Below are 12078 nucleotides of genomic sequence, written 5' to 3'. Positions count from 1 at the left end.
AGTGGAATAAAGAGAGAAACGAGGGGTAATAGAGGAATAATAATAAGATATGAATTTAAAAGGCAAAGCACGAAACTAGCAAGATAGAAAAAGAAAGAACGTCTTCAACCTTGCAATGAGAAACCAGAGAAAGAAGGAGCGGCAGAGATCAGATTTGAGACGGAACCCAATACCCTCATCGACTTCAACGTATCAAGGAGATCCGAAACCTGTAACAACCAATGAACGAGAACAGTGAAGAAGATTTCTTCTTCCTCACGATACAAAAGGGAAAACCTTCGACCAAGAGGCGAAACCTAAAGAACGACCAGCCACCGTATCATAACACAAATAGAACCAGCAGTGCTTCTCGGAGAAGGAGGAAAGTAGCAATATGGTGTGTCGTAGATCTTCTTCTCGAGACCTAATGGTACCGCCAAACAAGAATAGATATCAAATAAACTTCAGAGATTAAACATCGATGACGGACCTTGTTCAAAAAATTGATAGCGAACTTAGCGACTCAATTGATCGAGAGAGGTAAATAATCAATTGCAACAAGCGTAACTAACTACATACGAAAATAAAGGATTTGCAACCAAGAACAAGGATAAAAAGGTGTTCGCCAAGTGATTATAACAGGAACCGTAACTCGTAATAAGGGGTATCACAAGATAGCGACCGCATCGGGGTATCATGCAACCAGTAGAGAAGCAGAAGTCATGATCAAAGATAAATGAGAACAGCCGAGAGCAAAGATTTAATGATCCGGTATGATTAACATACATCAATCTTCAACGAAACTTATACGAAACCCTAGTTCTCCTTCTTTTATGAACTAGGGTTTCTCCATAAATCGGAGAAACTTGGAACGACTCTAAAATCGGCAATCTTGGAGAGAATGAGTCAATAGTTGCCTAGCTTTGATACCGTGTAGAAAACCTAGGACCTGTAACCAGTAACTCTAGAGAGAAGAAAAGATGGAAATTGTAAAATACTTAAATTAATTAATTGATAGATAAGCCCCTCTATTTATAATAGAGGGAAAATTACAAATAGACTAAACTAGACGATGTGGGACTAAAATCCATGTTGCCGACTGTACCTAATAACATAATAAATAAACTAACCCCAAAAGGACCAGAATATCCCCCACGGTATTCTGGATTACATATTCCAACAGTATCAAATCAAATAACAATGGATACCTTTATTCCAACAGTTAAGTCTTTCTTTCATTTAGATTTTCTATTCCGAATTGTTGTGGTTGTGGCCCCGAAAATACTGCAATGGAAATGGTGGAAAAGGAATGAAAATACCCCCTTTCGATCCATTTATGATAGATGAATGGGAAAAAATCCACATCAAATCTCTTACCTTTAGTTGATTTCCTTCCAGGGGAATTGTTTGAACCATTTTAGTTAGGCTCAACTCTGGCGGGAATAATATTCTACGATTAGCAACTCATTAATTTCTTGGCTTAACAAGCCCCAGACTCTCATTTTCCAACTTTATGGCTTTGTTTAAGATTCTAGAATGCATTTTTAGAAAAATGTGCTTGAAGTATATGACCTATGACGACCTGTAAACCATGTGTATGGGTAGTTTTGCCATTTCACTCATTCGATTTGGTTGGTGACAAATTGACAATATGTCAATATCTCTACAAGTCAGACCTATGATCTTTTCATTTTGAGGTTACATTAAACAATATTTTACAATCTCTTTTAAATTGAAACCTAACCAATGAAATGAGTGTGGGGTCCTCTATCAATTGACCAACGTATGTTTACTGTTTGAGAAGTTGTCACTGGAGATAAAATTTGAAAAATCCTTCAAAATGTAGACATTCAACAACCCCACTCCCATTTCTCATAGCACAGTTTCAAAAATCGAGAATCGGATCGGTGAATTGGTGGTTCGGATTGAAATCGACCATGATTGAATTTGATTTTGATCGATCCAATGCGACCGATTCATGTCAAAAAACCTTAGAATAGATGGATTTTCAGATCTAATGGCCATTTCTAGAGTTCTTTAGTCCGATTTCAATCTGATTCAGATCAAAATTGATAGGAATTGATTCAATTCCCGATTCCGTGTGTTGCGTCAAGAAATCTCTGGTGAGCTCTCCAAAGGTGGAACCTGCACAAAGAGACAAACAGACAAAGGAGATGACTGCTGGTGGGGTACTGGTGAAGGACTCTCCGATGCCTAAGTTAAGTTTATCTAGAAAACAGATCAAACAATAGGAGATTCAAGAGTGTGATCCCCTTGCATGGGGTATTACCTTCCAATTTATAGGGTTGGATCAAGGTGATTGATGTGGTAATTAACGAGAAGATCCTGATTTGACAATGATAGGGCCCTCCTAGTTGTCAAGAGGTGATGAAGTGTTCCTGTTTATCAGGTTTTGGAGAGTCCCTATCTGATAAGGTCTCCTCCATGCCTGGGAGCCTTATTTGGTGAGCATCTTTAAATGCTCATTAATATTGTCGTGACGTGGGATATGACTTCTTTCGCTGGATAACTATACTTAAGTGGGCGATGATATGCCTAGGCCTTTATTGGATAGCCTTAGTGGGTGTTGATGTTCCAAGGTGTGGAGATTTATTGTGACTAGGATAGTTTACCCATCAAGTTGGTCAGTTGCCTCTCATCCTGCTGACCAATTGTTGAACTTTGGGGATAATTTTCGTGTGGGTGGGACCCCTCAAATATCCCCAGCTGGGTATTTTTATTGATGTCACATGTCTAGTTGTCATTGGTTGGCCATTTATGGTATAATACCATGGTTTGAGAGGTTGGTTTTGGATTAGGTAGCATTCCAATTCAACAGCGTGGAGCTTACTGATGCAATGTATTGGTATTATGGGGGCACATTGGCACACTGCATGGTTGAGAGTTGGGACCTCGCTCTAATATAACACCTGAGTTGGTGTGATCACTTCCATTTTAGTCATAGATATAAAAACCAACCAGATTTCAACCTGCTTAGATATCCAGTTCAGATTTTTGGTTGAATCACAGGGAATTCCACTAAAACCAGGGATCTAACCAGAAAACTAGTAATCATTTTCTAGGCCAATCTCGCTTAACCCATTAAACCAGCTTGTCCAATCCAGTTTCTCTTGGTTCATTTTAAAATTTTCCAAATTAAGGGTTCATAGGATTTTTGTTTAATTATGGTCTTCCCTCTTTGAACTTCCTTTGGCCCCGTTTGTTTGACGGATAAAAAGGGGTGGGAAACTTGTGAGGGTGGGTCCCATATGTTGTGGGTTGGGCTAAGAAGGAAGGAAAGAAAATAATGGAATAAGCATTTTGTAGTGGAGTGGGATTTAATAGGAGAGAGAGGAAATGGACATGGGGTGGGATTCTATGGGAAAGATAGAAAATAGGAAGAGGAGAGAGATACACTCAAAAGTAACTTTTCCATAAATAGTGCCAAAGTCCTTCCAAATGAATGGAATGGGAAAAACAGGGGTGTCATCTCACCACAACAATAAATGCATTTAATGAGTTTGTCTAGAACTTTCCCACCCCATCTAACCAAACATTCACATTTGTGGTAGTTTGTGGGAAACAAGTACAAGTTTCCCACCCCTTTTTTCCTTTTTCATTTTTATCCGTCAAACAAACAGGACTTTATTGTAATAGGGGGAAAGTTCCCTGTAGGAGGAGTGTGTGCCCTAAGCCTAGACACAGAGGAGGCGAAATGATCACCCTGCCTCATGAAATGAGTCAGGTTCACGTTCACATACGTAAGCATATGAGAACGGCTCCCATCCGTTCAGATGGAATCCACCCAGTGGGACCCACATGGGGTGGATTATGTGAGTTGTTCTCATATGCTCACATGAGCCCAACTCCCACGAAATGTGGTTATAACCATCATGTTGATGCCACCATGTACGCACAAGGATCACACTCCCCCACACAGAACTCTTACCTATTATAATAATAAATAGGAAGAATACGGACAATAGAATTACATGCTTCATACTATCCCGTCTCTTGTTATAATGTTGCATGCCACACTTAGATAGTGATCTGTTTTTTGGTAATAGATAGTGATGTGTTCATCAATTGCTTTTGCAGCCTCCACTACTTATATATACATAGCCAAGCTTGGAGGACTTGCAAAGAGAGCAATAACAGCCGAGGAAGAAGCACAATAGGAAGCAAATTCAGCAAAGTAAGGTATGATTCTCCCACTCCATGTAATCATGCATGCATCACCAGGTCTAAGTGGGTTGTTTTTGTGTCTTTTTCTTCTTTAAGTTTTAGCTGGTTTTAGTTGGCTGTTTGAGAAATAAAAGGAAATGAAGTGAAATGAAATCAAATCAATACTAGGGAAAAAGTTTTTTGTTGCCCAGGATGGAGAGAGAATCTCTTCATCCACCATCATGTGACTTTATGGTTGGACTCTTGGGCAGGTGAGTTTTATTATTAACTTCTCCCTCCTATTTTATGAAGTTTAAATCATCTTTTCCCAAACCAATCCAAAGGTGAGATGTTCTCTCTTCACTGTGGGTGAAAGGAAACTCGATCCAAAAGATACAATACATGATGGATCGAGTTTCCCTTCACCACGGGTGAAGGAATTCCCTACTTTAATCTTTGTTGAATCAGATTTCTAAAGAACGAATGAATTTGTACAATAAGGGGGCCGACATATTCGACGACTGATTTCCTTTACTGAGGGTGAAAGAAACTTTCTACATACATGATTGTATAATTAATTCCTAAACATAACAAAATATAGTTGATAAAGTTTATTATTATACTTTTAAATAAAATCCCTTTGATTTAAAAATTGAAACTTGTATTTGAAAATATAATTATTAAATATAATAAAGAGTGGAATCCACATGGTGGGAAAATGTTTGGTTTTTAGCATTAATTGTTAGCAATTTTTACCACATGGTAGAAATAGTTAGTTTTTGAATTTTGCAAACATGTTTTTCTAGTTGTCATTTGGCTATGGCTGATTTTTAGTCTATTTTGATTTATGCATAAAGGGCATGCCTAGTACACGAGGCTCACGTCATTGTGGGATCATTGCAACCTTACCCCCGCTTCAAGGAGAGATTGCTTCCCAACTCAAACTTATGACCATTAGGTTGCAAGGAGCAACCTTACCGTTGCGCCAAGGTCTTCCCTTCTGATTTAATTTCTCCACGAAACTTCAAAATTACATGCAAAACTCAGTTTTGGTAAAAAAAATAGAAACAGTTGAAAAAATGGGAATGAAATCTCCATAAATGGTTAGCCCATGTGATTGAGATAAGTCACAAAATTTTATATCCTAGTAACTTCCCATCTATATATATTCAGATGTTAAAAGTGGTCGACTAAAGACAAACCTCCATCTTTGTTGGACGTAACCCCTTTTTTAAATTAAGATTTGGCAAAAGTTTTCATGTACAACCATGCATGTGCATGCACCCAACATCAAATGCGGTCAGATTGACATAAATGTCCATTTGAAATGACATAAACTCCCTTGCCCCCTATTTGATAGAGTCGATGGGAGAGTCTCCTGTGTACGGATACCTTTCCTTAAGATTTTTGTTTTTTTTTTTTGGAGGGACGGTGGGGGCACTCATATATCATGTTTTAATTCAATATTGGAGTTGGTTAAGACGTTGAGTGACAAAATTAAACTTTCAAAAATCCAAGACTACTAAGAGGGTGCATAATAATGCTTAGACTACCTACAAGGTGCATGACAATAAATGAAAGGATTTATGATTAAATTTAAGTATGAAATTTGACAAGGAATCAATGCAGATCACTCTAGATATCCAATTGTCAGAATTGCCACATTACCCATTTATGCTTCTCTATAGAGATTAGGACCATCCATAAAATTTTTTGCCCTTGTTTTTATACATTATAGGACTAAATCCAAAATGGACGGAGAAGGGAAGGTGTTTTGCAAGTGTGAGGAAGGATGGAAGTGTGTCATCACCAACACCAAGGGCCCAGATGCTGGCAAAGTATACCTTGAATGTGGTGAAGGTTGCAGTTGTGGGAATGTGGCCAATGTCGGTGTCACTACCTCAAGTGGCGTAGGAGGCAAGATGTTCTGCAAATGCGATGACGGATTCACATGCAAGATCTATATGACAGAGCCTGCCCAACTGGGTGCTGGCAAATCAGTATTCATTAACTGTGCTGAAGGTTGCAATTGTGTGACCACTACTGCTTAGCGCTACGTTTTATGTTCAAATAATACTTGGTTTGTGGGCTACTTAAGGGTCCCTAGCTAGCTTCGTTGTCAGTCCCTAATATGTCTTCATCATGTAGTGCTTTTATTGGTATCTGAAATAAAGGAATATAAAGCATTTGTTTTGCTAATCATTTAAAGGTCTGTATTGATCATATTGTGCTCTATTAGTTATATTGAAGCTCAATAAAGATATGTAACTAGTTAAGGGCGTTAGTTTGGAATCGAAACCGAATACTGAAATTGAGATTGATCGTTTAAAATCATACCGAACTAAATCGAAGAAGAATTGGTATAGTTTTTAGTTTTAAAACAAGGAATCTTATCAATACAGTTTCAATTTCAAATGTGAAACTGTTTAGTAAGAATCGAACTGTACCTAAAAACAAACCCGATTTACTATAAATTGAATCGTTTATTTATTTTGGTTTAATATTATCATACGCGATCTAAACATTTTCAGTTTTATATATTCTTAAGTCTATACTTTAAATTGAAGTCACGACTAGGGTTTGGGTTGGGCACCCTTATCATGTGGTTGTCGCATTGGTTACACCTAGACATGTTGATGACTTGATGTCAGGTACGAAGACAAGCACACATTATCTCTCATATATAACTGCTAGTTGTAGGTTTGGGATAAACATATGTCACCAAGACCCAGTACCTAAGAGGGTCTTATCACTACAAGATATGAACGTGAACTTTGGTAAATCAATGATCGAGGTCCTATGGATTAAAGCCGATGTGCTGGGCACGTGTGAATATTTGGGTGGGAGCAAAGAGTCGCTCAATATGCTTTCCACTGCCTGATTGAGGAACATCAAGAAAGAGGTTGTCTGTGGATGGTCGGATGAGAATCAGGGTCTTGTACCATTTTAGAAATGGTTTGTAAAGTTTATTTTCACATAAAATGATAATTATATGTATGTTTTGATTAAATTGTTTAATTGGTTTTTGTGGATCCGATCATGTACATAGACACTTTGATATAGACATATACTATGGAAAGGGGTTCAACAGTATTTACATACATGCTCTAGATTCCATAATAATGATGTTAATTAGTGCAAGGTTGGTACATTATAAAGTGTTATTGTGTAATTTTAACTGGGAATTGTTTGCTAATAAAATAATTGATTTATTTTATTTAATGCATATGGTGCAAATCATAGTTGGAAAACCAGGTTTTTTGACTCGACTAGTCTGACGAGTAAAACCTGGTCAAGACGAGTCATGTTTTTTTTATTTTTAAATACATTTAATAACTAATATGCATAATACCGAGAATGGGCATGACCTTTGGGCTTTTCCAAATTAGAAATTAATTGAGAAACATTAAATAATTCATTCTCAAAAAGAGTCAAAGCATCATTATTAGTATTCATTATTAAATGTAAATAAATACATTAATATAAACATTTTTGGAGAAAACACATGAACATATAATCCAGTCCACCGTGGGGCAAGTCCTTTGGTCTTTTGCTTAGAGAAAGGGAAGTGCATTAATATATGTATTTAGCTTATTAATAATATTTATTATTTATGAATAATGAACTATACATTTACCTACGCAAAAAAGCCAACCTTTGTTTCGGAAACAAACGAAATGTTTGTTGATAGAGAGAGAGTTTTGACTGGACTCACTAAGTTTTGTGTGACTCGAGCATAAATGTTGAGTCTGTAATAACTCGGACCAAGTCTGGTATTTTTTAACACTAACCGAGTCTACACGACTCATGATCAGGTTTTACAATTTTTTTACTCGACTCAAGTAACTCGCTAGAGTCAAAACCTGATTTTCCAACTACAGGTGCAATTTTATATAGTCCATTGAAATAAAATAAAATAATTATTCAGTTTCCCTTTTAGATTCTGCTCTTTCCTTATTTGATGCACACTAGGAAAAAGTTAATTAGAATTCAGGTTAGCAATAGGAGAGAGAAAGAGAGAATCACAATGAATGGGGGCAACATTGTAGCCCACTATAAAAAGGTCACGCAAGGGGGAGTAGAGCCCAGGCACGACTCTGGCCAGCTCCCCTCCCCCTTGGCTGAACTCTCTTTCTCTCTTTCTCTCTTATCTTGGTCTCGTGGTTCCCACTCCAGGGTCTTGAGATTTTGGGTTTGATGAAACCCTGATTTTGAAGATTATGGATTTGAAATCCCTAGGAAGATTGGTGATTTACTTGAAAATCTTTCAGTGTACACAAGCGAATTGATCAAGAACGATTTTTCCTGTGTGCTCGTTTGAGGAAGAACCATTATCTAGAGGAGGGGTAACGCTTGAGGCTCTTTAGATTAGCAAATCTATTTGATTTTGTTATTAGATATTTTTGTTTGGTAATCTTGGGATGCGCACATGGAAATTAGGGTCTTTAAGGGAGGTTGGGGATCATCCCTAAACACCCACACCCAGAGAGAGCGGTTGAGTGACAAATGGAAAAGCAAATTAGGATTGGAGGAAGGGGATTGTCGAGCCATAATTAGCATGGGCCGTAGGGAGACATTGACCACCGCATGCCCTTTGGACTCTGATGCTAGAGCTTTGGTTTTTCTTTTTTTCTTTTTTGGCAAATTTTTGTTTACCACCTCTGTTGTTTGAATCTATTACGTCTACCACCCCTAAAAATTCATCTATTTCAAAAACCTCCCCCTATATTTTGAAAAAATCTTACAACCATACCCCTACAGTTAGATTAGAACAGTTAAGCGATGATGTCATCACCTAATTTTAATCTAAATACCCATAATACCCTTAATAACACCTCATTCCTTATTTACCCCATTTGGAATGAAGTGATATTACTTTTTTAGCCCCATTAGGGATGAAGCAAAGCATCATCTTCTCAAAATGAAAAAAAAAACCGAAAATAGAGGAGAGATAAAATGGAACCCTAGTAAAGGAATCAAAGCCTACAACTTCACCGTCTCTAGAGTCTAGTCCTACCCCGACGTTTGTGTGTAGATTCATCAGAAGACCGGCTTTCACTCTATACCTCTTTTCTCATTTGAGATCGCCATTATTGAAGTCTTTATGGGACGGACATTAAAAAACGAGAACAGGAAATCGATAGGATTGAGACTATAGAACATGATACACCATGTTCTGAGCACCAATCTCAACCTTATAGGTGGCCTACCTTGGACCGCAAGCAAGGCCAGTTCAAAGGTATGCTCCAAGAAAACCATGCTTATGACGGTTAAGGAGGCGGGCCCACTAAGGCAGTTGTGTAACCAAGAGGGAGTCCCCCATGTTCCAAGAATCCTGAAATCCCCAGATTTCAGGAGGAGAGTAGTTAGAGTGGGGGTTTCCCAAATCCATACTCCCATCAAAGGAAATACCGAAAGGGGTAAGCTAGTTCTGGATGCCCACCCCAAGCATTATAAATAAGGAGTCTCGGCACTCATGTAAGGGGGAGTTCAATAATCAAAAAAGCTATTCAACTGCTTCGCAGTATCAACTCTGGTTTGCCCAATTTCTTCTGGTTCTGAATTAATCTGATACTGTGTTCTTGGAGGATATCTCTCTAGCAAATTTCTTCGCACAACAGTTTGGCGCCGTCTGTGGGAACGAAACACGAGACCTGCGAAGATCCCACCATGACCAACACCAGAAATCGATCTAGGGCTACCAGAGGTGCCACCGCCGCTGCGATAGCAGTGGCGATCCCTCCTCCAGCGCCCCCTCCTACTATACAGGGGGAAATCTTTCCTCCTCCCGTCGGCTCGCGTCAGGGGGTCAAAGATCCTATCCTGGAGGATAATGGATTACCGCGCCAGGAGGGGTCTCATTCCAGATTACTGGGAGATCCACCACGGTATGTGATAGTGGAACAGTTCAACGCAATGCAGACCCGTTGGGAAGATAAGATGGAGCAGATGATGGAGATGTAGCGTGACCTCTTACAGGGGATCCCCATACCCCCCACCTCCTCCACAGAGCGGCGAAAGATCTCCATCTCTGGGCCACAGTGAAAACCATAGCAATGCAAACAACACTCGGCGGAGAAATAAGGAGGCACTGCGGAACGCCAAGAATCAAGATTCACAGATGACCAAGGTTGAACAAGCCCTGAACGAAAAGGTCTTGGAACTCCAAGATCAGATCCAAGAAGTCATACAGGGAAAGAATCAAGCCCCTGATCATAACTTTCACTTCACTACGGATCTGGCATTCACCGATGAGGTGCGATTCGAACCTCTTCCAAAAGGGTTCAAGATGCCGACCATAGAACAATATGCAGGCACCACAGATCTAGAGGACCACTTGGAAGCCTTCAAGTCCTTACTGTTCTTTCAGGGCGCCTCTGACGCAATCATGTGTAGGGCTTTTCCATCCACTCTGAAGGGGGCGGCACGACAATGGTTTTCACGACTTCCCCCGCGCTCTCTTTCCAATTTTACTGACCTAGGGAGGGCCTTCTTGGCCCACTTCATGAGCAGCAGAGTTCACAAGAAGACAGCTGCCAATCTGCTAGCCATAAAGCAGCACCCTGATGAGTCAATCAGAGGCTTTCTGACAAGATTCAATAAAGAAGCCTTGGAAGTACGTAACCTGGACCAGATGGTGAAATTCCAGGCATTACGTAGCTGCATTCGCGACGTTGAGTTAAAAAAGTCCTTGATCATGGATGAACCAGGGGATATGTATGAGTTATTCTCACGCTGTGAGAAATATATCAATTTAGCCAAAGTTCTTGCAACAGAGAAGGAAGACAAACCCGAGAAGAAAGCCCAAGAAAAGAAGGACGAGTCAGTTCGGGAAGCTGGTTCGAAGCGCAGCTGAGATGACAAAGACAGCCAAAGAAAGACGAAAGAAAGGCCTGGGTTCCCAGAACCCCAAATCTAGAGTCAGAACCAAACTATACAGTCCTTACCCACACCCGAGCTCATATCTTAAATGAAATAAAAGACCAGGTGACCCTGAGCTGGCCTACCAAGATGGTAAAACCCGCACATGAACGTAATAAGAATAAATACTGCCGGTTTCCCCAGGACCATGGCCATGACACTGAAGAATGCCGACAACTGAAGGTTGAGATTGAGGCCCTTATTCAAAGGGGACGCTTAGGAAGGTTCATCAAAAAGGAAGCAAGCGACAGAAGACCAGAGTATCGAGCTCGGGAGCCAAAGGGAAGATAGAGAACGCCATCCAAGGCCGATAAGGAAGAACCCCCTCGAGGTAAGCCACACGCTGAGAATGCACCCTTAAGAGAGATAACCACCATATTTGGAGGACCGAGCATGGGGGGAGAAACTTCTAACTCTCGAAAACATCATGCTCGGAATGTGCTCCAAACCGAGGTATCAGATAAAAGGAGGACGGATCAGCCCATAACCTTTTCTGATGAAGATTTAGCTAACATCCAAGTTCCTCATGATGATACATTGGTGATCAAGATGATCATCGCCAACTGTATGGTGGGAAGGATCCTTGTAGACAATGGGAGCTCAACTGACATCTTGTATTATGATGCCTTCGAGAAGATGCTCCTTAAACCTGAGATGCTAAAAAGAGTGGAATCCCCTTTATATGGATTCAATGGGGCTCCATTAAGGTTGAAGGATCCATTGAGCTGCTCATAACGATGGAAACGGAGCCCAAGCTCGCCATAATGAAGATGAACTTTTTGGAGGTGAAAGTGAATTCCACGCATAATGGAATATTGAGCTGGCCAAGACTCAACGCAGTACAGGCGGTTGTCTCTACCCCACACCTAATGATGAAATTCCCAACTGACCATGGGATAGGAGAATGTAGGGGGAGTCAGATAGCCACCCGCAGATGCTATGAAGGATACTTGCATGCTAAAGGGAAGGAGCCGCAAACACTACTGATCAACCTGGATGACAACCAAGATGTCG

At 40.0% G+C, this 12078-nt stretch overlaps 1 protein-coding gene across 1 annotated transcript; it reads left to right on the top strand.

Moving 5' to 3' along the window:
• Positions 1-10264: 10264 nt before the first annotated feature.
• LOC122668649 lies at positions 10265-10999 on the top strand. Its single transcript, XM_043865188.1, has one exon. It carries the CDS (start codon positions 10265-10267, stop codon positions 10997-10999), a length of 735 nt encoding a protein of 244 aa, XP_043721123.1.
• The last annotated feature ends 1079 nt before the right edge of the window (positions 11000-12078 follow it).

Source organism: Telopea speciosissima, chromosome 7, assembly GCF_018873765.1.
Source record: "Telopea speciosissima isolate NSW1024214 ecotype Mountain lineage chromosome 7, Tspe_v1, whole genome shotgun sequence".
Lineage (NCBI taxonomy): Eukaryota > Viridiplantae > Streptophyta > Magnoliopsida > Proteales > Proteaceae > Telopea > Telopea speciosissima.
Note: the sequence above shows the minus strand (reverse complement) of the source record. Positions and strands in the feature narration are given on the sequence as shown.